Source organism: Aquarana catesbeiana, linkage group LG07 (assembly GCF_042186555.1).
Source record: "Aquarana catesbeiana isolate 2022-GZ linkage group LG07, ASM4218655v1, whole genome shotgun sequence".
In the NCBI taxonomy this organism is placed as follows: domain Eukaryota; kingdom Metazoa; phylum Chordata; class Amphibia; order Anura; family Ranidae; genus Aquarana; species Aquarana catesbeiana.
This window is the reverse complement of record NC_133330.1, coordinates 16801729-16826913: the sequence shown is the minus strand read 5'-3', so window position 1 is coordinate 16826913 and position 25185 is coordinate 16801729. Positions and strand designations below refer to the sequence as shown.

At 48.2% G+C, this 25185-nt stretch overlaps 1 protein-coding gene across 7 annotated transcripts; it reads left to right on the top strand.

The window, feature by feature from the left end:
• The first annotated feature begins 501 nt into the window (after window positions 1-501).
• On the top strand, window positions 502-24823 carry RBM5 (RNA binding motif protein 5). 7 transcript variants are annotated; one of them, XM_073591685.1, is made up of 25 exons: window positions 502-625; window positions 4061-4127; window positions 5014-5179; window positions 6890-7060; window positions 7197-7266; window positions 7747-7820; window positions 13019-13102; window positions 13204-13312; window positions 13495-13560; window positions 15381-15559; window positions 15657-15754; window positions 16313-16400; window positions 17477-17542; window positions 17626-17686; window positions 18825-18904; window positions 20050-20146; window positions 20323-20414; window positions 20503-20676; window positions 21002-21148; window positions 21234-21311; window positions 21396-21578; window positions 21958-22032; window positions 22618-22715; window positions 22799-22928; window positions 24387-24823. In XM_073591685.1, exons 2-25 carry the CDS (start codon window positions 4111-4113, stop codon window positions 24513-24515), a joined length of 2532 nt encoding a protein of 843 aa, XP_073447786.1. In that variant the 5' UTR covers window positions 502-625; window positions 4061-4110; the 3' UTR covers window positions 24516-24823. The 7 variants fall into 7 exon arrangements, with proteins under 7 accessions (XP_073447786.1, XP_073447782.1, XP_073447788.1 ...); XM_073591681.1 differs by having other exon boundaries at window positions 540-708; window positions 4064-4127; XM_073591687.1 differs by having other exon boundaries at window positions 540-708; window positions 13204-13264; window positions 15399-15559.
• Window positions 24824-25185: the final 362 nt, after the last annotated feature.

Sequence of the window (25185 nt, the reverse complement as noted above, 5' to 3'; positions counted from 1 at the left end):
GGATGACAGTATAGGGGTCACTCTGGTGTGGAGGAGGGGATGAGGATGACAGTATAGGGGTCACTCTGGTGTGGGGGTGAGGATGACAGTACAGGGGTCACTCTGGTGTGGGGGAGGGGATGAGGATGACTCCAGTGTTAATGTAAACACAGAACGATGATATTTGGATCTTTATTTATCGTTTGATAACGTTGGTAAACAACATCGAGGGGGGAAGGGATGTGCGCAGAGCTCCCCGCACTACATCTCCCGGCATCCTTCGCGCCAAGCCCCCCGCTCTCCTATAGGCCGCCTGGAGAAGAGCGCGGCTGGCACATGCGCAGAGCGGTGTTGATGGCCCTAGTGCGGCACGCGGTGGTGTGTGGGAAAGCGAAGTGCGGACTTGGGCCAAGGGGCGGGGCTTTCCGCAGATTCCTCCAATACTACATCTCCCAGCATCCTCCGCGCCAAGCATTGAGCTCCTATTGGCTCTCGGTCGTGTGGCGGGCTCGGCGCACGCGTAGAGCGGTGTGGAACGTTCCAGGGCGGCTCGCGGTGTATTGTGGGAAGGAGAAGGGCGGATCGGCGGCCATTTCGTGTAAGACCATTGACGTGAGAAGAGCGGCGCCGCCTCGGCGACCACACGGTGAGTGTCCGACCGAGAGATCCGTCCGTCCGGCGTACAACGACACAGGCCCGGGGCCCTGAACTACTACGGAGCTATAATGGGTGAGCTCCGCTACATCCTCTGTGTGCGATATAAACTCCAACCCTCCATAGGGCTGTATTATAGAGGAACAGAACCTTCCCCCTTTTCCCCAGAGTACCGGCAGGATGTCATTGTCCTCATTATAGGGGTCTCAGCACCCCTCCCCCACACAGGGGACCCCAATCCTCCATACACCCCATTATAGGGGTCACAACACCCCTCCCCCCACACACAGGGGACCCCAATCCTCCATACACCACATTATAGGGGTCACAGCACCCCTCCCCCCACACACAGGGAGACCCCAATCCTCCATACACCACATTATAGGGGTCACAGCACCCCTCCCCCCACACACAGGGAGACCCCAATCCTCCATACACCACATTATAGGGGTCACAACACCCCTCCCCCGACCACAGGGGACCCCAATCCTACATACACCCCATTATAGGGGTCACATCACCCCTCCCCCACACAGGGGGACCCCAATCCTCCATACACCCCATTGTAGGGGTCACAGCACCCCTTCCCCCGACCACAGGGGACCCCAATCCCCCATACACCCCATTATAGGGGTCACAGTACCCCTCCCCCCCGCACAGGGAGACCCCAATCCTCCATATATTGCATTATAGGGGTCTCAGCACCCCTTCCCCCCACCGGGGACCCCAATCCTCCATACACCCCATTATAGGGGTCTCAGCACCCCTTCCCCCCACCGGGGACCCCAATCCTCCATACACCCCATTATAGGGGTCTCAGCACCCCTTCCCCCCACCGGGGACCCCAATCCTCCATACATCCCATTATAGGGGTCACAGCACCCCTCCCCCCACACACAGGGAGACCCCAATCCTCCATACACCACATTATAGGGGTCACAACACCCCTCCCCCGACCACAGGGGACCCCAATCCTCCATACACCACATTATAGGGGTCACAGCACCCCTCCCCCCACACACAGGGAGACCCCAATCCTCCATACACCACATTATAGGGGTCACAGCACCCCTCCCCCCACACACAGGGAGACCCCAATCCTCCATACACCACATTATAGGGGTCACAGCACCCCTCCCCCCACACACAGGGAGACCCCAATCCTCCATACACCACGTTATAGGGGTCACATCACCCCTCCCCCCACACACAGGGAGACCCCAATCCTCCATACACCACATTATAGGGGTCACATCACCCCTCCCCCCACACACAGGGAGACCCCAATCCTACATACACCCCATTATAGGGGTCACATCACCCCTCCCCCACACAGGGGGACCCCAATCCTCCATACACCCCATTGTAGGGGTCACAGCACCCCTTCCCCCGACCACAGGGGACCCCAATCCCCCATACACCCCATTATAGGGGTCACAGTACCCCTCCCCCCCGCACAGGGAGACCCCAATCCTCCATATATTGCATTATAGGGGTCTCAGCACCCCTTCCCCCCACCGGGGACCCCAATCCTCCATACACCCCATTATAGGGGTCTCAGCACCCCTTCCCCCCACCGGGGACCCCAATCCTCCATACACCCCATTATAGCCCCTGTAGAGTACTACTCCTCCCCTCTCTGCATCATGTACTTGATTGGGGAGGGCGGACCCCAATTCTCCATACATCCCAGGGGTCCCCCCACCTTACTGGTCTGTAATTGTTTTGCTTATGAACTGTGTACAGCTGTGGGGGGGGGGGCGGGGGCGTGGCCTATGCTGTGCGGTGGGGGGGGGTGTGGCCTATGCTGTGCGGTGGGGGTGTGTGGCCTATGCTGTGGGGGGGGGGGCGCGGCCTATTGTGTGCGGTGGGGGGGGTGTGGCCTATGCTGTGCGGTGGGGGGGGTGTGGCCTATGCTGTGCGGTGGGGGGGGCGCGGCCTATGCTGTGCGGTGGGGGGGGGGGCGCGGCCTATGCTGTGCGTAGGGTGTAGAATAAATGGCAGATATCGGTGTAGTGGGGGTGTAGTGTAACTTGTGTGCAACAGTGTGATGTACAATTTTTATACAGCAGTGTGATGGGGGTGTGGCCTAATGTATTGTGGGGGTGTGGCTTAAATTGTGCAGCCAGCTGTTTAATAGGGGTGTGGTCATTGTTGGCCACGTTGAATTGTCTGAGCTGGAATGTGCGGTGATACGCTTCACGTGTTGCAGCTGCCGGGGGGGCTCAGCCACATTCCAGAGTGCCGCCAGTCCCTACCGGGCCCCATAGGGCCCCTCTGTATTTCCTGTGTGATGCACGCACCTCTCCGGGGTCACTTCAGGTCATCAGATGTGATCTGTTCTCTGCTCCTCCAGAGGGGAGACTTTCTCCTCCATTCCTCCCCGTGGCTCAGTCTCTGTATATATGAACTGATGTGTGGAGGAGAGAATAGAGCCGGAGGAAACCTCCCATCCTCCTTCTGGGATCAGTCAGTGTTGCTGCTTCTCCATTGTGGAGATTCTCTCTGGTCCCAGGTGGGAGTGACAGGATAAGGTGTCACCGCAGAGCCTGAAAATAGATGAATCCCCTGTGGTGTCACCGAGGAGAGGACACATCTGAGTGCCAGAAGATCTGTGATGGGGAGTCCTGTGCAATCATAGGGACTGTACAGAGGCCTGTGTGCCACCATATGGACTGTACAGAGAGTCGTGTGTTCTAGAAATAGGGACCATACATAGAGCTGTGTGATGGAGGAATATGGACCGTGTATGAAGTTGTGTGGGGTCTTGAATAGGGACCATATGGAATGTTGTATGATACAGGAATAGGGACCATATGGAATGTTGTATGATACAGGAATAGGGACCATATGGAATGTTGTATGATACAGGAATAGGGACCATATGGAATGTTGTATGATACAGGAATAGGGACCATATGGAATGTTGTATGATACAGGAATAGGGACCATATGGAATGTTGTATGATACAGGAATAGGGACCATATGGAATGTTGTATGATACAGGAATAGGGACCATATGGAATGTTGTATGATACAGGAATAGGGACTGTATATACAGCTGTTTGATACGGGAATAGGGGCCACGTGATGTGATATGGGAACAGGGACCGTACAGGGAGCCACGTGATACGGGAATAGGGACCGTGTATGAAGTTGTGTGGGGTCTTGAATAGGGACCATATGGAATGTTGTATGATACAGGAATAGGGACCATACAGGGAGCCATGTGATACAGGAATAGGGATCGTACAGGAAGCCGTGTGATATGGGAGTAGGGATCGTACAGGGAGCTGTGTGATACGGGAGTAGGGACCGCTGCTTGTTTAGTATTGGGGACCCTCAGAAATCGGGGTGCTATGTGAATGAATAGGGATCATTCTTTAAAATACTGATGACTCCAATGAATGTTTTTGTTCTGTCCAGAAGCTTCCAACATACCGGCCACACGGGGACCCCGACCTTGGAGGAGGAGCATGGGCTCGGATAAGCGGTACGTCTGATCATCGCTTGTGTCTGATTGGTGGATTTGCTGCCAGAACAGTTTTCTGATTTCATTTCATACTCCTCCGTTCTGGCAATAATCCTCTTCAATGTAGTAATGTTACATAAAATGTACAGAATTTGTATCCTTAGGATTGTGAGGGCAGAATGTTCAACTTTACTGCCTCATGCACACAGTATGGGTTTTATTCCCTCTCCTGGACGCCTTTGCCCCGGGGGAGGAATTATCCGTGTATAAAACACACATAAAGCTGCATTTAGGCGCGTCGAGCATTTGGGCATTTATTCCATTGGCCGGAATATTCATTTTATTCTGGTCATTGGAATGAAGGAACACTCAAGTTGCTAAACGCGCCTAGCATTTTTCTGCCAAAACTCTCCTTTCCTGAACGTGCAAGCAATGTTTTTTGTTTTTTGTTCCCTCCTAAACACCTATGGGTGCAAGGACAAATGGAAGGGTGTTTAGAGGCAAGAAAAAAATCAAAACTCCAGCCAACAAACATCCTCAGCAAGCCATGGCAACAAGAATGGCATAAAAGGACAAAAAGCGAGTAATAGTGCTCACTGCATTTATTATTCATTCAAACCAAAGAAAGGAAACACTCACATAAAAAGGTAGAAACCAGCATTACACATGTAAACAGTCTGGCTCACCGCCCTCCTTTGAATGTGCAACGTGATGACATCAGCATGGACCACTCCTGTACGCGTTACACTCCAAATGAAGCTTCCTCAGTGGGTGGCGAGCCGCCTGGTCATCAGGTTTTATATAGGAAATTACATTTAAAAATTAGACAGCAAACACCTCTAAGAGGCTGCTTCTAAATCTGTGTGCATGAGGCCTTAGAGGGAAAATGTGTGATTTTATTTTGCAGAATAAGTCGCAGCGAGCGCAGTGGGAGATACGGATCGGCCTTTGATAGAGACGACCGTGACGAGCGAGTGTCCAGAAACAGGCGTAGAGAATCTATTGAATATAAACGATACAGAGATGACCGGGATGATCGATACGATGATTACAGAGATTACGACAGCCCTGAAGTAAGTAACCGCACCTGAGGGAATAGGGCCCCCCCGTATAATATACATCCTGTAATGTGACAGGGGGTCTCCCAATGTATAATATCATCCTGTACTGTGTAATGTGACGGGTCCCCTAATGTATGTAGTGTGATGTGATGGGGGGGTCCCCCATTATATAATCTCCACCCTGTACTGTGTGATGTGACGGGGATCCCCCAATGTATAACGTCCATCCTGTAGTGTGATGGGGAGGGTCCCCTACTGTATGTCCATCCTGTACTCTGATGCGACAGGGGGGACCCCCAATGTGTAATGTCCATCCATGTTCCAGCACTGTTATGACTGCGGGTCCCCCTACTGCTGGGGTAGGGAACCTTTCAGAGATTGAGATCTACTTGGACAACATGGAGGAGATCAAGCTTCCAACGAAACTGCATGAATAACATAATGGGGGTTATTTACAAAAGGCAAATCCACTTTGCACTGCAAGTGCACTTGGAAGTGCAGTCACTCTAAATCTGAGGGGTAGATCTGAAATGAGGGGAAGCTCTGCTGATTTTATCATCCAATCATGTGCAAGCTAAAGTTCGTTTTTTTATTTTCCTTGCATGTCCCCCTCCGATCTACAGTGACTTTACTTCCAAGTGCACTTGCAGTGCAAAGTGGATTTTCCTTTAGTAAATAACCCCCAGTGTGTCACAGCAGTGTCCTCTGCACCCCACAGTATTGTCTTGTGTCCCCCCCCCTTCACATCACTCTTCTTCCCTCTGTAGTCTCTCTATCCCCCATCCCCACAAAGTGTCCTCTATTCCCTGAAAGCATTGACTTCTGCTTCCCCATCCCTCAAAGCAGTATCCTCTGTCCCTTTCACATTACCCCCCCCCCCCCCCCCACAGAAGCAGTGTCCTCTGTCCCCTTCACATCATCCCCCCCCCCAAGGTAGATTGCAATCAACGGCTTGCTGAACCCCACCCTACTTTTATAAAGTCCTCCTCATTCCAACACTATTATATATCAGGGGTCCCGTACTGTACAATGTCTGTCCTCATTCCAGCACTGTGATGTATGTCAGGGGGTCCCGTACTATGTCCATCCTAGTCTGGTGAGGTGTTAAGGAATGAGCCACCTTCTCCTTCATGCTTGGTGTTCTGTCTCTAGGGCAGATAGCTAAACCTTCTTGTCCCATAAACTTCAGGTACCATATTTCTTTGATCTCAGTTTTATTAGAACAAGCCAGGTAAAACTACAAAATAACAGAAATAGACCTCAATAAGTACAATATTGCACACATTTCAGCATACATTACAGAAACAACTATATACAGTACAAGATGAGATAATAAAAACTTACTTTTTAAGTTCTCTAAGGGGTGATGGCGATAGAGAAATACATGTGGTGTTTCCTGAATGTCTTCTCAAAGAATGGTGACTGTTTCACTTCCTGTGAAGATTCTACCCAGAATTCCCTGCTTGCTGACAACTTCCTTAACTACACATACATTAAGTCAAATAAAACAGAACGACTGCAGCAATATAAAAAAGGAAAGCTAGATGGAGCCTGCACACCACTTATGGTTGTCTTAAGTAAATTACACCTTTTGCATGTAAATTTAACAACACAAGTACAAATAATCAGCAAGACATCTGGTGGACAGAACACTTGGGTCTATTGTTCTTCGGTCCATCCTCTCCCTCAGTACAGTACTGAAAGGTCGGTATTCTCTTCCAGCGAGACAGAGAACGCGACCGTGAGAGGAGAAACAGCGACCGCTCTGAAGACGGCTACCATTCAGACGGCGAATACATTGACCACGACTATCGCAATGATTATTACATGGATGAAAAGGAGAGCAAGACCATCATGCTGAGAGGCCTTCCCATCAACATCACTGAGAATGACGTGAGTAGGGCGGAAGTGTCCCCGGCCTGGAGAGCTGTATAGGGGACGTTCTCTCGGACACAAGGAAGGAATGGTTCTCCATCCATAGTCTTGTACACTCTGTCATCGGGTGGTTCTCTGCTCTTGTTTCCCCCAGATCCGAGAGGTGGTGGAGACCTTCGAGGGGCCGCAGCCCGCCGACGTGAGGCTGATGAAGCGTAAGACAGGTGAGGTTCTTTCCGCCGTGATGTGGTGCCCTCCCACTCGCTCCGAAAAATTCTCCCTCTGAGGTTATAGCCCCCCTCTCCATCCCCATACACCATCAGGTTATTCATGGTTTTGCCATGGTTAAGGAGCCTCTTAGTTTTAAGCTGCCCATTGTCAGTATTAGTAGGATTTTGTAGAGATGAGATGTCACCTTTTTTATACCATTGCAGCCTCCTGTGAATGTACAGCATGTGGGCTCCTGCAGGGCCCTAGACTCAGGCTAGTTAGAGGGGGGAGGGGGGATCATCGTACGAGGTTCCTTTTCATGGCAACCCACTTTAAGACAGGCCAGAAGAGTGCAGCCATGGAAGTCATGCCATAAACCAGTGCTAGATCCATGGGCTTTGTCAGATGGAGAGATGGAGCTGTGTTTTCTGTAAAAAAAAAAAAAGGAACTGACTAACACTAGTATCCCGTCTATATCTGAATGCTGTCTCTAGGTTTAAGCCGTGGTTTCGCCTTCGTGGAGTTTTATCACTTGCAAGATGCTACCAGCTGGATGGAAGCCAATCAGGTTGCTTCACTCGCCAAGCCTAGAATACTGCTGAGAAATGGCACATGACATATGTCTGTAACCGAGATCGCAAAAGCAGAACGAGGACGGGCGGGAGGGGGTGAAGGGAGAGGCTCACAGGTTCCATGGGATCTTGTCGAAAAAAAGGGGGGGTCACACTCTGTGTACATTACAGGTATCTGCTCTCCCCCCTACAGTGTCCCCATCTATCTCTGTGACTTCTGTAGTCGGAGGTTCATGTGTTAATAAATTGCCCTTCCACTTGTAGACACAAGAGCCTCACTTCTCAAAGTGTCTGAAGAGCCAGCCAATCGGATTGTGTATTAAATTAATGTTGGGAAGGGGGGGAGGGGAGGAGTATTGATTGGGCCCATGAACTAAATTTACTTGCTCAGACACTTTGATAAATGTGGTTCCGTCACCCCGGTGTCTGGAGCCTCCACTAATAATAAATCTTCAGCACGGTATATATAATCATGAGGGAATTTGTGAACTCCTAAGAATTTTCTGCATTTCTACATGAACATCTTCTATAATACGGCCCAACTAATGCTGTAAGAAATGGCGATGCAACAATGTCACTTTTAGCAACGAGTACTGAAACAATTTTTTAAAGTACTCGCTGATGCCAATTATACCTATTGCCTAGGAAGAGTAGGTAGAGGGGTGGTTTGGAGGGTTGTTGGGTGAGGGCAGGGTGGGATGGGGGGTAGTAGAGTGGTAAGTGAGCGTGGGGTGGAATAGGGATTGTGGGGTGGGAGAGTTGGGATGGAAAAGGCTGTGCGGGGGGGGGGGGGGAAGGGAGGTCATTGGCTGACAGCTGGTGGAAGGAAGGAGGAGGAGGCTTTGATGGCACCTGCTGGATGGATGGGAGGAGGTGGAGAGAGCACCCGCCAGAGATGATAGCCGGCTGGAAGGGGAGGAGGCGGCGGGAATGGTACCCTCCAGAGATGGGAGATGGCACCCGCCAGAGGGAAGGAGGGGGTGGGAATGGCACCCACCAGAGATGACAGCTGGCTGGAGGGTAGGCGGAGATGGCACCCGCCAGAGGGGAGGAGGCGGCGGGAATAGCACCCACCAGAGATGACAACTGGTTGGAGGGGAGACGGGGATGGCACCCGCCAGAGGGGTGGAGGCGGCGGCGGGAACGGCACCCACCAGAGATGACAGCTGGTTGGAGGGGAGGAGGCGGCCTGAATGGCACCCACCAGAGAATATGGTTGGAGGAGAGGCGGCATCACTTCCGATATCAGTTTCGGGTATTGGAGCATTTGCACGAGTACTGATATCGGCGCAGATGCTTAGTATTGGTGCAACCCTAGTAAGAAAAAATGAAACCCTTTTGTAGTAACAATTCATATCACCTGATTTTCTGTAGTTGCTGATTGGCCCTCCTTGGTAGTTAGGAGGTATATATTCCTATATCCAAACCCCATTCATGCATTGCCTTTCCTGAATTGCATTCTTCATACCTTGTTGCAGCATTTCAGAGGGATTGAGGTCAGGACTTGTTGGTCCAGGAGTGTTGTCTCCTGTGTTTTTTCTTTTTTTGTTTTGTATGTTCCTCCAAGTAAATCAGGAAGATGCCCCAAAATTATGATGCCATTCCAGAGCAGCCCCACATTTTTAGGTTTAATTTTTCTTTAGTCCCTTTTCACACTGACTGATTGGGTCCACCTGTCAGTTCTTCAGGTGGACCAGATCAGACCCTCCATTGCTCTCTATGAAGCGGCAGTCGTTGACACCCTTAAGATTTGCTTATAACAAAGTTACAAGAACAAGGAGATGAGGTGCAATGTCAGCAAAAGTATATTGTAAATACTGATTTAGAAAACCTAACAAAAGAAACACATGGACATGTTCCATGGGGTAAATAGGATTGCACTGATACTAGTATCGGTGCCGATACCGAGTATTACTCAGGCAAACGCTTCCGATGCTTCACCCGATACCTTTGCAGCCCTGAAGTCAGTGGGTGGGAGAAGGCGGAGCGTAGGTCCTGGCACAGTGAGAGTCCTTGCAGCGGAGGAAGGTAAGCTTATGGGGCAGGGGTGTGGGCCGCAGCCGCATGCCATCCATCAGTGACCCGGCCAATCAGAATCGTTAACAGAAGTGACGGCCCTAGTCTGTCAGAGGCTGTACACGGCAACGCCCATCTTGGTACACCCTGCACTCGGCCTCAATAGCCTGCAGTCACAAGGTGGCAGCGGACATCTTGTTACACCCAGCCCATATAATTCAACTATATGAGCTGGGTGTAACAAGATGTCTGCTGCTGCATTCTGACTAGGCTTACTGAGACCGAGTGCAGGGTGTATCAAGATGGGCTCTTGTGTACTTTTTTTTTTTTTTTTTTTTTTATCGATTTTATTTTATCATGCCAGGCTGCCAGCAATTATTACTGCTGCGTTATTTTCAGTGCCACTGCTTACCAAACAGTTCCACATATCATTGCCCATAAATGCCACCTATCAGTGCCCATCAGTCAGTGCCACATACCAGTGCCCATAAGTGCCAGCCATCAGTGTCTGTCAGTCAGTGCCACCTATTAGTGCTGCAAATCAGTGCCACATATCGGTGCCACCTGTCACTTATAAAGAAGATATTGTTAGTCTGTATTGTGCTTTGAAAATTGTCACTTGACATTAAAAAAAAAGTATCGTAATCGGTATCGGCGAGTACTTGAAAAAAGTATTGCTACTTGTACTCGGTCTTAAAGTGGTATCGGTGCAGCCCTAGTAAATAACAATTAAGCCCAACTAGCCCATTGGGTCTGTAGGGGAGCGGTTAGAGTACATACAAATATATGTGAAAACTTAAAAACTTCATATACCCAGGTTATAAAGGGCAGTAAACAATATATATAAGGAGAGTGTCATTGGCATAGAAGGCCACAGGGTGCCTTTTTAGTATACATATAACAGTAATATGGCTATTACCAAATAAACAGGACTCCTAGAAGGCATCAAGGACCAGAAAAATAGACAGCCTCCTCATTTTATATTCCCTCCAACATTCTTTACAGTTGGAGATGGTGTAGTGCTGTACTTATTGGGATAAGAGATCTGCAGTATGTAATGCAGTGGTTTCTGTTGTAGTTACTTCCCATAAATACCACTGCTGAGGAATTTTATTGTGATTTAAAGCCTTTTCTGACACATTTCAGTACTATGAGGTTTATCAACCTCAACCACATTGCACTACATTGGAAATCTGCTGCTACACCAACTTTTTGGGTATTGCATCAACGTTTAGCATTCAGAGCGGAGGAATTATGATTTAGACCAACACACAAATGGTCAGAGGCGGAGTGGCTTTGAAGTGGGTGGAGCTTGGTTAAAGTTGGGTGGCTCTTAGTGCGCATTGAACATTTACGAGCGATGCATACGGAAGATCCCGGGTCACAAGACTCCTCGCTGCTCTCCTTCGTGAGGTTAGTTTCAGATTTTGTATATGCTGGGAGGTCAAACCATCTGCACACCTGAACTGTCGGAGAAATGTTTAGAATGAACCCTTTAGGGCTCATGCACACAGAATGATTTAAAAAATGCCAGCGCTGCTATCAGGAAAAAAGTTACAGAAAGCGCTTTTAGCCACGTTTTGGAGCGTTTTGAGGGTAACACTTCCAAAAAAAAAAAAAAAACAAACCTTTGCGTCCAGAAGTAGAAGCTCTTCGGTTGTAAAAATGCCAAACGCAGCTAAAATCTTGTTACAGCGTTGAGTTGCATTTTTACAGCCCTAACAACCTCTGCTACTGGAGCCACAGTCAGTCATTTCTTTTCCTTTACTGCCCTTAAAAGTTTATGCCTCAACTCCTCTGATTGTGTGCTTGGACAAATCGGCTAACATGGAGGAGAGAGTTCAGAGGCAGTAAAAAAAAATAAACCGCCAGACGCCCCTAAAAGCGGCTGAAAAAAAGTCTTGTGTGCACGAGTCCTTAGGATGTTCTTTTTCCATCAATATTCCCGATTTGTAAGAAAAAAAAATGTAATCTATGTTCTAAATAAGACTCGTTCTGGTTGAAATGTTGTAGAAGCCGTTCATGGTGAAATCTCAGGGAACTTCACAAGCTCTTCTCGCATTTATAGCGTGCTGGCTGTGTCCCATCCCCTCCCCCTCTTCCCCATTTCTCTAATGTACACAGAGGCCTGGCGTATGCAGGCCCCCTCCCTCTCCTGGGCTTACTGCTGAGAATCTCCACAGACACATGTTCTCTGCAACTCCACATGGGTAGCACAGCCTGTATATACAGGAGGTACCAGTGTATAGATGGGGGCGGCGGGGGGAGTAAACATAAATAACTCGAGTCAAGACTGTCAGTTGTGTGGGTTTTTTTTTTTTTTTTTTTTTTTTTTACATTGATATGGCCGAGTCCCTCTTTCATCCCAAGTCAGGGCATCTGAGGCTTCTGTCTAGCTCTGAAGGCTGCTGTGCCGAGCCGCAACTCGTCGGGGGCGGAGCACACCTCATGTGCAGGGACTTGTTTGTCCAGAAGCTTGCACACTCTTTGCAGGATTCCGCGCTGGATGGAAGCCTCAGCAATAGTCCCCAAGATAGGTTCCTGTAAAACTTCTACTTTGTAAATTGGTGGAGTCTGTAGTTGTAAAATATATCCCGCTGTGTGGCCTGGCTGCACATTCCAGACTCCGGGTTCCTGATACTCCTTACCCAGAAAATGTGATTAAACCCCCTCCCACCCCCTCGTGTGAGGGAAGACTGAGCACATTCTGGATTTCAGTGGCCATTGGGATTATACAATTTAAAGTCTATGTTCATAGTGTGGACCATCTAGAGGTGGGTGGGTGAATTGCGATCTGGCTGTGTGAAGTTCTTAGACTTTTATGGGGGGTGGGTGGGGGGACTTATTTCTGATTGCTCGATTTCCAGTATGTTTACAGAGACTTTGTTACATTGAAGCTACACTGACTGGAAAATAACTGCTACAATGTTAACTCTCATCTCTCTGGAGCCCCCCCATTGCTCTTGTCTATACCACCTCCCCACTTCTTTTGTGTCTTCGGTCGGCGGCCTTGACCCCCTTCGGGCTGGCCGGGCAATGCATGTAGCTGGCAGTGGGCGGTCCTTCCCCACATTGCTGTCCATATTAATGTCGGGGAGCTGACTCCCCTCCGCCAGGGTGTAAATGTCCGCCTGCCGGGATGCCGGGAATAACTTTACCCTTGTTTATGTTCTTGCAGAAAAAGTTGGTGATCCAAGGCAAGACCATCGCCATGCATTACAGTAATCCCCGCCCCAAGTTTGAGGACTGGCTGTGCTACAAGGTGAGTGGTATTTGTGGGTTTATTGGAGGTGATGTATGGGGGGGGATACCAGGATGTTGCAGAACGGTCGATATTAAGTGTAAAGCTCTCTGGTTTTGTAGTGTGGCCTGTACAACTTCCGTCGAAGACTAAAATGCTTCCGCTGTGGGGCAGCCAAGACCGGTGAGTGTTCAGAGACTGCCGAGTTCCGTGTTCAGGGGGTCTGTGAAGGTAACAGTACTCGGTTCATTGTAGCCTCTTTATGGAACAGGGTTGGCCCTTGATTGTATATATCATGTGTCCTGTCTTGTGTCAACTATACTTCATACACTAAACGAAGAACTGCAAAAAAAATCCCAGGTTTGTCTTTGGATGCGATTTTAGGGCTCATGCTTTATTCTCTGCCCCTTCAGAATCCGATGTGGAGGCCCCAGCTGGTGCTACTGATGCTCCGCCATCAGCAGATTACTACAGCGACAGTAAGTGTTTCTAAAGCTTCGTTCCTCTGTGTTGGATTGTCACAGGCTCACTTAGAAGTGTACAAGGGCAGGGGGGCCAAAATCAACTTCGTGGGTCGCATCAGCAGTATGGTTACCCTCAAAGAACCAGTTGTATCTGGGGTGCACTGCATGCAGAATTCAGGAGTGCATAATGTACAGAATGCAGGCTTCAGGGGTGTGCTAAGTGCAGGGTTCAGGAGCGCATTTTGTGCAGGGTATAGTGGTGTGCTATGCACAGTGCAACCACACATCTGGGGTGAACTATATGCAGAGTTCAGGAGTGTGTAATGTACAGAATGCAAGGTTTAGGGATGCGCTTTGTGCAGGGTTCAGGTGCACATTGCGTGCAGCGTTCAGGGGTGTGCTGGGTACATAGTACAGGGTTTAGGGATGTGCAATGCACATTGCAACCACACATCTGGGGTGCACTACATGCAGAGTTCAAGAGTGCGTAATGTACAGAATGCAGAGTTTAGGGGTGCGCTTTGTGTAGGGTTCAGGTGCGCATTGCGTGCAGAGTTCAGGGGTGTGCAGGGTTTAGGGGTGTACACCCCCCCCAAAAAAAGTCTTTCTCGCATCTCTCTCTCCTACCTGGCCCGAGTCTAGTACCTGCCTGTGTAGGAGTGTCTCTCTCAGATTCTGGAGATCTGCCCTCGCTGTGAGTGCATGCACGGCTCTGTTAATTCCTGGAGCTGCTGAGAGCATAGCTGTCCCTTGTAACACAGCTTATGTATGTACAAGTGACAGCGGGGAGTGGCACAATGGAGTGTGAGAGCCCATATGACAAACCCTGGTGGGCAGGATTCTGCCCCGAGCCTTGTGTTGGGCATGTGTGTTGGGGGTTAGTTCTGGTGTTTTGGATTCGGTGAGTGTTTGTAGCAGACTTGCAGCTTTGTGTTGCTGCATTTAAGGCTCCGTTCACATCTGGCGTCTTGGCAATCGTAAAAAGCACATTTGGCTGCCATTTCTTTTAGTGGCACCTAAAACGGTTTTGCCGTGTATAAATCGTGGCAAGCCGCAACACTGCGAAGCTTCTGCTCCTTTTTGGGGCGACAAGCTTTGCATGTTGCGGTTTGCCATACGGTAAAACACCACATTTTAGGTGCCAATGAAAACAAATGGCACCCGCTACAAGTTTAATTTATTAACATGCCATTTATACTGTTGGCAGTTTTTACATGCTCGGTAGCTACGTTCCAGCTGTCTTGACATCTTGGCAATTTCAATAAGTTCTCGTATGCCATGTTTTGTACCTTCAATAGATTTTTATTGAAGAAAAAAAAAAATATGAAATGTGAAAATGCACATGTTTTGCGACTGCAGTATGAATTGAAATCACAGGCAGAATCGCAGCCCGCCAGAACACTCGCAGTGTTTTTTCCAACATGCTCATCCAACAGAAGGCGGTGAATGTCGGCGGGCATTAGGCCCGTGTGTTTGAGGCTTAAAACGCAAAATGTGAAAGGAGCCTGAAGTGTTCTAAATGCATGTAGTGAGTTGTGAGGAGTAAAGCTGGCCATACATTGTACAATTTTTTTCCTTTTTAGATTTACCAAAACCATATGGGGCCAAACACTTTCAATTTTGTATGCAATCAAGGCAGGCTCTTGCACTACATAGTTGAAGGTAAATCTAAAGGAAGTTGTTTAATGTATGGCCAGCTTTAGAGCTTGTGGGCCATTTAGCATGGGTGGGGGTGTGTGGGTCATTGTGATCTGTGTGAAGTTCTTGGGGTGGGGGGGGGTCTTTTTATCTGTGGAGGAGACTCCTTTTTAGACAGCTGGGTGTAACCTTATTAGGTGGCTATGTATCCTCAGCCATAATCCTCCGAAACATTGGGCCACACACCGCTATGGAGTCCATCCTGGCTGCGCTGGCTCCTTATGTATCTCTGGCAGTGAGCAACATCAGGCTGATCAAAGATAAGCAAACCCAACAGAACCGAGGATTTGCCTTCGTGCAGCTGCCGTCCGCATTGGTAAGCGATCGTTCCCTGTGTTATACAAGTACAGCAATGTTTGCTCCTCCTACACGTGTCTCACCTGCCCCTCCCCCTCTGCCTTCCGTCCCCATAGGAAGCCTCGCAGCTGCTGCAAATTCTCCAGACTCTTCAGCCACCTCTCAAAATCGATGGGAAGACGATCGGTGTGGATTTTGCTAAAAGTGCCAGAAAGTAAGTGAACGTTCCATGCAGGCGAGTGAGAGGAAGTGCTCCGTAACCGATCTGATATTGCTTAAAGTGGTAGTAAAGGCATTTTGTTTTACTTACAAGTAAGCCTATAATAAAGCTTATCTGTAGGTACTGTAAATGTCTCCTAAACATGCACCAATTGGGAAATATTTACTTGCGAAGCCGCTGGTGACATCACCGGCACATGCACTCTGAAGGAACGACATCCTCGTGCCATTCCTTCAAAGCCCTGTGCCCCCATGCACGGGAGGGACGTCATTGTGGCTCAGCCATTTAAAGGACCACGAACGAACCCCGAAGAAAGACCCGGCTAAGATGAAAGCCCTTCCAGCAGAGGGTTTTGTTTGAAGGTAAGTTTTGCATAATGTGCTGGTATGCGATGCATACTAGCACATTATAACATTGCTTTGCTCCCCCCGCGTTTACTACCGCTTTAAGTCAGTCATGATTTGGTTGTGATTTCAAAGTAGTTTTGGTGCTGATTCTTAAATCACAAACGAGGTTACTCATTGTGGTTAACTTCTTATTTTTTAATTACAGGGATCTTGTTCTACCAGATGGTAACCGGGTCAGCGCATTCTCCGTAGCGAGCACAGCCATTGCCGCCGCTCAGTGGTCATCCACTCAGGTGAGGTTCTGTCTGTGTACTGAATAGAAGGAACAAGGATTATGTGATGGGACTTAAAATATATTAAAAGTGAAGTGCAGGAATCAAAACAAACATACTAGTCTAGATGGCTGCATCGATTTCCCCCGCCGCTTCTACACTGAGCGATTAAAAACCCCCTAATCGCTTAGTTCTCGGGTCCGCTCAGAGGGGTGGCTGTCAGTCACCTGCTCTCTGCCCTGCCCCTCCAGCACTCACTGGAGCACTGGGCTGTAGAGGGGGGCGGTGCGCTGAAAGGCTGAGCCAGCTGCTGGTCAGCTATCTGGGCGGATCCTGACATTATTGTCGGGATCCCTGCAGAGCCTTGACGTCAGCTGGTGACAGCAGTAGGCAGGTCACAGGAGTGCAGAACTAAGTGCATTTAGTGTACTTTAAAGAGGAAGTAAACCCTGATGGGTTTTGCTTCCTCTTTATTTCCCTGCAAAGGTAAAGCATAATGGGCTATGTATTGCACAGTAGCCTATTATATGTCACTGACCTGAAAACGAAGCCTGCGATGTCACTGCTGTCCCCGCTGGCTGGAAGTGTCCATCTTCACCCCTCTTCCTTCCGGGGCCGCGGACTCCGGCTCTGTGACCGGCCTGGAGTCGCATGACGTCACTCCCGTGCATGCACCGCCAGTCACGGCATGATCCCTTTAGAGTGGCACGATCGTGCGCTTTCTAAAGTGCGCATGCGCCGTTGACGGTGCACGCGTATATTGTAAATATCTCCTAAATCGTGCAGGTTTAAGAGATAGATAGAGATATATATATATATATATATATATATATATATATATATATATATATATATATATCTATATATCTATATCTATTTCCAGCACCTACAGCTAAGCCTTAATATAGGCTTGCCTGTAGGTAAGTGGTGGTATAGATTTACAACCACTTTAACACTGATGCTGCACTGATACTCCATTATTTATTTATTTTTTCACTGGTATTTTAGGGGTTTCTGCACACAGAGTACAAAGTCTACCAGAAGTTTAGATCTTGTTTTCTGTCTGGATTATATGAAATGTTTTCTTGTGTTTTCAGCCTCAGCAAAGTGGGGAAGGCGGGGAGCCTGGCTATGGACAAGAAGGATACTCTCAGTACGGACAAGTGAGTGGTAGTCTTATTTATTATTTTGTTTTATTCCGTGCCTTCCCTTCCAGTGATAAAATACATAAATGTCTCTTTATTAGGATTATCAGCAATATTACCAGTCTCAGGCCGGAGGAGCGGAACAAGGAGCAGCAACCACAGGTGAGCAGAAAGTACTTCCCGCTGGTTCATCATGTACAAGTGATACATCCGTTTAGTTGAGTTTAGTTGAGTTCCCCTGGAAAGGTTTTCCACCCCCACCCCCCCATGACCAGTTTTTTTTTTTTTTTTTTTTTTTTTTTGTTTTTTTTTTTTTGCGATACGGCACTGTTACTTTAACTGACAATTGCACAGTCGTGCGATATTGTACCCAAGTAACATTTTATGTCTTTTTTTTTTTTTTTTTTACCCCACAAATAGAGCTTTTTTTTTTTTTTGGTGGTATTTGATTCTCTGCGGTTTTTATTTTTTGCGCTATAAACAAAAAACTATTTTTTACTTTCTGCCATAAAACACATCCAATAAAAATATGAAGAATTTTTTTTTTTTTTTGTTAATATCAATTTAGGCCAATATGTATTCTGCTATGTTTTTTGAAAAAAAAAAAAATCACAATAAGCATATATTGGTTTGTGCAAAAGATATGTCTACAAACTATGAGATCTTTTTATGGAATTTTTATTAATTTTTTATTTTAATTTTATATACTAGTAATGGCGGCGACCAGCGACTTATAGTGGGACTGCGGCGGACAAATTAGACAGTGACACCAATACAGTGATCGGGGCTAAAACTGTACTAATGACACTGGCAGGAAAGGGGTTACGGGCGATTAAAGGGTTAACTGTGTCCCTAGGGAGGGCTGTGGGGGGAGGTGCTTGTACTGTGGGAAGACAGAGGTTCGTGTTCCTGCTTAGCAGAAACACATGATCTCTGTCAGGAACAATCTGCGGGTCGCGGCGGACATCGGGTGTCTGTGTCCAATCACAGCAGGAGCGGGCCAGAGCCGAAGAAAGTCATACATCATTTTGCGCTTAAGGGCCGCCCTGCCACAGTATATGTAATCCTGATGTGTTTAATCGCCGCAAACCCAGAAGTAAAGGTCACGTACAGCCCCGCAGTATGTATACGTGGGGCGGTCTGCAAGCAGTTAGGATAAGTTATCCTTTGAAGACATGTAACATTTCAAATTTTCCACCAGATTTCTTTCCCAGTGCTGCATCCGTCAGATCTCATAGATTCAATTCAACCTGATCTAATCCCCATTCATAATATTATGCCATGTCTCTTTATTTTCCAGAGGGTGCCCCTGCAACCACTACCACCAGTGCAGCTGTCGTATGTCAGAGCCCTCAACTCTACCAGCACCCCAGATCTCCGGTGAGTAATTGGGATCCCTCTTGGCTAGTGTGAAAATCAGGCTTAACATGTTGGGTCATTATTGGAAGCACACAGAGAGCTCTATGGATTTATCACCCCATTATAGGCAGCACACCAAGAACTGTGTGGATTCCTCACAGCACGCTGAGAATTGTATAGGACTCCTCACCCCATTATTATAGGGAGCACACTGAGAATTGTATAGGACTCCTCACCCCATTATTATAGGGAGCACACTGAGAACTGTATAGGACTCCTCACCCCATTATTATAGGGAGCACACTGAGAACTGTATAGGACTCCTCACCCCATTATTATAGGGAGCACACTGAGAATTGTGTAGGACTCCTCACCCCATTATTATAGGGAGCACACTGAGAATTGTATAGGACTCCTCACCCCATTATTATAGGGAGCACACTGAGAATTGTATAGGACTCCTCACCCCATTATTATAGGGAGCACACTGAGAACTGTATAGGACTCCTCACCCCATTATTATAGGGAGCACACTGAGAATTGTGTGGGACTCCTCACCCCATTATTATAGGGAGCACACTGAGAATTGTGTGGGACTCCTCACCCCATTATTATAGGGAGCACACTGAGAATTGTATAGGACTCCTCACCCCATTATTATAGGGAGCACACTGAGAATTGTATAGGACTCCTCACCTCATTATTATAGGGAGCACACTGAGAATTGTATAGGACTCCTCACCCCATTATTATAGGGAGCACACTGAGAACTGTATAGGACTCCTCACCCCATTATTATAGGGAGCACACTGAGAATTGTATAGGACTCCTCACCCCATTATCGTATTGTAGGCTGCTGCACATGAGGTATGTAAAGGTGATTTGTTCAGGCTGTGGCAGGCTCTGCATCCTCTAGTACAAGGATATGCAATTAGTGGACCTCCAGCTGTTGCAGAACTACAAGTCCCATGAGGCATTGCAAGACTCTGACAGCCACACGCATGACACCCGGAGGCATGATGCGAGTTGTAGTTTTTGCAACAGCTGGAGGTCCGCCAATTGCATATGCTTGCTCTAGTATATTCTAATGTCCATCTTGGTGATTGTATGTAAAGTAGAAGAGGCGCACCACTATTGCTGTCTTACACCTCATTCTTTCCCCCCAGACACAGGCCAGCACCAGTGCAACAATCAGTGCCGCACCCAGTGCTAACACACCAGACGGCGGTATTCCTAACCCCATCATTCCAGGCGTCAAATATGGTAAGTGTTACCTGGTGGGTTCATCTTGCTACAACAGCTTTTATTGCTGTGATTTGTCCATGTGACCTCAGTCAGTGAAAACAGAAGTCTGTTGGTTGTAAGGCAGTGCGGACTGTCTGTTCTCCCAAATTGCAGTCCCTCAGCCAGTTTCATAAAGAAATATATGTTCTTCACAGCTGTTCCTGACACCTCCACTTACCAGTACGATGAATCATCCGGCTACTATTACGACCCTCAGACTAGTCTCTACTACGACCCCAATTCTCAGGTAAGCCGGGAGGGTGTGGTATGTTGGCTTAGCTGTGTATTAATGGTGCATGCATAGGCGAGTACTTCATTCTTCTGTCTGTCTGCAGTATTACTACAACTCCGTGACGCAGCAATTCCTGTATTGGGACGGGGAGAAGCAGACTTATCTGCCAGCTGCTGACTCTGCCGGCGGTGGAGCCGGGCCCAACGGCGCTTCCACATCCGGCACCAAAGAGGGCAAAGAGAAGAAGGAGAAACCAAAGAGCAAGACAGCCCAGCAGGTACAGAGAAGCGATGTAAACTAGGGATGCACCGATATATCGGCCGCCGAAAATGGGGTTGTCAGCGTTTTGCTCATTTAAAAAAAGTGCTGATTGCTAAATTGCATCCCGTTGACTTTGGTGCACAATGGCGCCTCTTGGGGACCTCTGTGCAGAAACGTATCCCTGTCGGTTTTGATTTTTGGCCAAGTGCATGCAGATTTTTTGGTTTTAGTTTCGGCATCGGAATTGACATTTTGGCGCATCACTAATACAGACTTACGTGCTATGGAAACATGACCCCTTTGGCACAGTGATCTATAATATTTTTTTTTTTTTACCACAGATCGCTAAAGACATGGAGCGCTGGGCTAAGAGCTTGAACAAACAAAAGGAGAACTTTAAGAACAGCTTCCAGCCTCTGAATTCCCGAGATGAGGACCGCAAGGAGTCTGCAGCCGCTGACGCTGGGTTCGCTTTGTTTGAGAAGAAGGTACGACGACGGCAACATTCGCCACTTGAGGGTTTCTGCTGTTCATACATAGAAACTAATCTCTCCTCCTTTTTTGTATCTACAGCAAGGAGCCTTACTGGAGAGGCAGTTTCTTCCAGAAATAATGATGATGGTTGTCGCGGAGGAAGAGAAGCCACCTAAGGTGAGACCGCAGCATAGCATGCTAGTCTTCTATATCTGTTCTCTGGCCCTGGATGGTCTTAACCATAACTTCTCCTGTGTGCAGAGGGCCCTGGTTGCAGCTTACAGCGGTGACAGCGACAATGAAGAGGAGTTTGAGCGGCCTCTGGCACTAATCGATGAGGATAAATTAACAGATTGGAAAAAATTGGCTTGTTTACTGTGCCGGCGGCAATTCCCTAATAAAGATGCTCTCACCAGGCACCAGCAGCTGTCAGACCTACACAAGGTGAGAGACTCTGCTTGCCTCACTTGGGACAGAATTCAGGGGATGTGGACTCAGACCATTCCTTTTCCGGGGGGGTGTGGGCCGACCCGGGTCGTTCCTTTTCTGGGGGGTGTGGGCCGACCGACCCAGGTCGTTCCTTTTCTGGGGGGTGTGGGCCGACCGACCCAGGTCGTTCCTTTTCTGGGGGGTGTGGGCCGACCGACCCAGGTCGTTCCTACTTTGGGGGGGTGTGGAGGAATGCAGATTGCGGATCAGTTCTTTTGCAGGGGGTATTGGGTCAGAACAGACTGTTTTTACTGTTCTTATTGAAGTGGGTGTGGGCTGACAGAACTTATTCCAGGTGCTTTGATAACTGATGTGTCTGCTTTGTGTGTTACAGCAAAACCTGGATGTCCACCGAAGAGCCAGACTGTCAGAACAAGATTTGGATGCACTGGAGCAACGGGAAAGAGAGGTGAGTAACAATGCCAGCTTGCCTTTCCTGTTCTGTAAATAAATACAATGAGGGGTTCTGCCTTCTGGTGCTCCAATTGTTTTCTGTGGATCAAATTTTAAAGTGGAACTTCACCCTCTCAATCAACATTGATTATTTTTATTTTTTTTACATCCTTTACTTCCTGGTTTCTGACTTAGGCAAATGTCATACATCCCAAGAATCTTCAGGAGGTGGAGGGGGTTTTCTCAGCTAAGCAAACCCTCCTACCAGCATGCCTGAGCTAAGGGCAGATGGGTTCCAGGAAGTAAATGCTACATTAATCATCTGCCCCACTTAAGATGGCCATGATCAGAAATTCTTTTGGGGGGGGGGGGGGGGGGTCAGAGTGATTTCTCAGTAAAGCATGGATGGATTGGGGAGTTGGCTTTTGAATGTTAAAAATGAGTAAAGTAGTTTTTGGTGCTCAGATTTAGTGTAGTGCCACTTTAACACTTCATAAAGCCTCATTGGATATACATTTTTCCCCTGTATCCCCCTATAGGGGAGTAACCATAAGTCCAGTTGTAGGAACCTTGCCATGATTACAATTGTCTTTCTGTGCAGGCAAAATACAGAGACCGGGCGGCAGAGCGGCGGGAAAAGTACGGCATTCCCGAACCCCCGGAGCCTAAACGCAGGAAGATGTATGATAATGCAGCTGTGTAAGTATCCATGAGGTGATCGGTGTATGCGGTTATTGTATGCAGCATTGTGCGCATATCTAATATGTTTTCCCCTACCGCAGGAACTACGAGCAGCCAACCAAGGATGGCATTGACCACAGCAACATTGGAAACAAAATGCTCCAAGCCATGGGCTGGAAGGAGGGCTCAGGCCTGGGTCGGAAGAGTCAGGGAATTACCGCCCCCATTCAGGTGAGAGGAGGCCGCCATGTTCAACAAAGAGTTCTTTTCTTGCAGGACAGTAGAAAAACCGGTTCCCTTAAAGTGGAATCTAAAGAGGTCCACCCCCCCAAGAAAATCAACAGCTATAAATACTGCAGTTGCTGACTTTTAGGCCCCTTTCACACTGGGGCGGTGGGGGCGTCGGCGGTACAACAGCGCTATTTTTAGCGCTGCTGTACCGTCGTTCTTGCAGCTGTATTCGGCCGCTAGCGGTGCGGTTTTAACCCCCGCTGGCGGCTGAAAAAGGGTTAAAATCACTCGTACAGCGCGGCTAAAGCCGCGGTAATGCCGCGCTGTCCCATTGATTTCAATGGGCAGGAGCGGTGAATACACCGCTCCAAAGAAGCGGTTTGCAGGACTTTTTTCATCGTCCTGCCAGCGCACCTCTTTAGTGTGAAAGCCCTCGGGCTTTCACACTGAACAAACAGAGGAGGCTGTTTAGGGGCGGTTTGCAGGCGGTATTTTTAGCGCAATACTGCCTGCAAACCGCCTCAGTGTGAAAGGGGCCTTAGTATATGGACACCTCCCTGTCCAGTGAGTCTGTGATGTCGGCACCCCAGCCGATCTTCGGATTGGGTGTCTAATGCAGTCACCGCCATTCCTTGTAAGGAAACAGCCGGTTCCCCTCTGTGATGCGCATTCTAATTGGTGTGGAGGAGGGTGTGTGGCCCCGTCTCACGGAAGTGGGGCCAGATACCCGTCAAAATAGGTACCTGTTCCCACCTCCCTCCCGAAAAGTGCCAAATGCGGCACCGGGGGGGGGGCGGGTGAAGGATAAGCTGAACTCCACTTTTATCTGTCAGACTAAACGGCTGGTGCCATAACTGATCACATGTGCAGCACCATGGCAGTTGCAGATCAAACTGAAGCAGCTTCCTTGGCTGTAAAGGATTAGGAGGGCCAAGCCTTTGGAAATAAAACGTGGTTAAACAAACAAAATAACCCAATGACGGCGCTGCAGAGGGGGATCAGGATAGAGAAGAGTGCCGCGTTCGCACCAGTGTGATTTGACAGTTCAAAATCACATGACAAGTGGCACCTCACTGCTGGAGCTGCGGTTCAGAAAAGGGTTCTTGCAGTACTTTTTTTTTTTTTTTTTTATGATTTCACTATGACTTGCATTGACTTCTATTAAATGAAGTCACAAGCCACAGTGCAAATCGCACTGATAGGCGACTTTGAAATTGCGATTTCTAAGCCGCACCAGTGTGAACAGGGGGTCTACTCAGAATTGGGGCCTTCTCATAACTCCAGCCTATCACATGGCAGCAAACACGTACCTGAGCAGCTCATCACAGAGCACCAGCACTCTCCAATAGGAATTAACCTGATCTATTTCTTGATGGCTGAACACAGAAGTGGAAGGTAAGTACAGGTACATGTGAATATCTTGTTTTCTGGTGCTAACAATGCCGTTTTTCCTTGCAGGCTCAGGTGCGGGCGAAGGGTGCCGGTCTCGGTGCAAAAGGAAGTGCCTATGGATCCAACACGGCATCTGATTCTTACAAGGATGCCGTCAGGAAAGCCATGTTTGCACGGTTTACAGAGATGGACTGAGCCATTGGTGCAGTGTTTGAGTTTACCCCTCCCCCCAGGGGGCAGTAGTCAATGTTCTTCCTCATCCATTGTAAAGGTGCTGGGCACTGCCTGGCAGGAAGAGGGCGATCCGTGTAAATATGTAAACTAACATTTGTACAGTGTAAATATATTTTTGTGTTTAAGTTTCTATGTTGTGCAGGAAATGTGTGAAGGGATGTGAGATGTTATTTACCCCTCCATAGCGGAGGGATTGTCAGTCCTTTCTAGCTGATAAACTTTGTACATTATTTTTTTTTCCAATAAAATAAATTTACAAGCAAAATAAACGTGTGCTGAGTTTCTTCTGATGTTCTAGATGCACGTAACTGATCTGCACCCCCAAAGACAAAGTGAGGCCCAGGAAACCGCTACATTTACATCTCCAAAAATTATAGTATCAAAAAGTTGATCTCCATAATTAAATTTAAAAAAATGAAACTCCTATATACTGTATTGGCGTATAACACTCACATTTTCACCCTGAAAATCGGGTGCAAATAGTGTGTGTGTGTGTTATACGCCAATATTTAAATTTTATCTGCCTCGGAGAGGGAGGGGGGGCGGGACGAGCGCCGTCAGATTACATACAGTGGGAATCTCCTGTTTACTTGGCGGCCTCTAAAATAGCAAGTCCCGTCTCCTGGGCTGC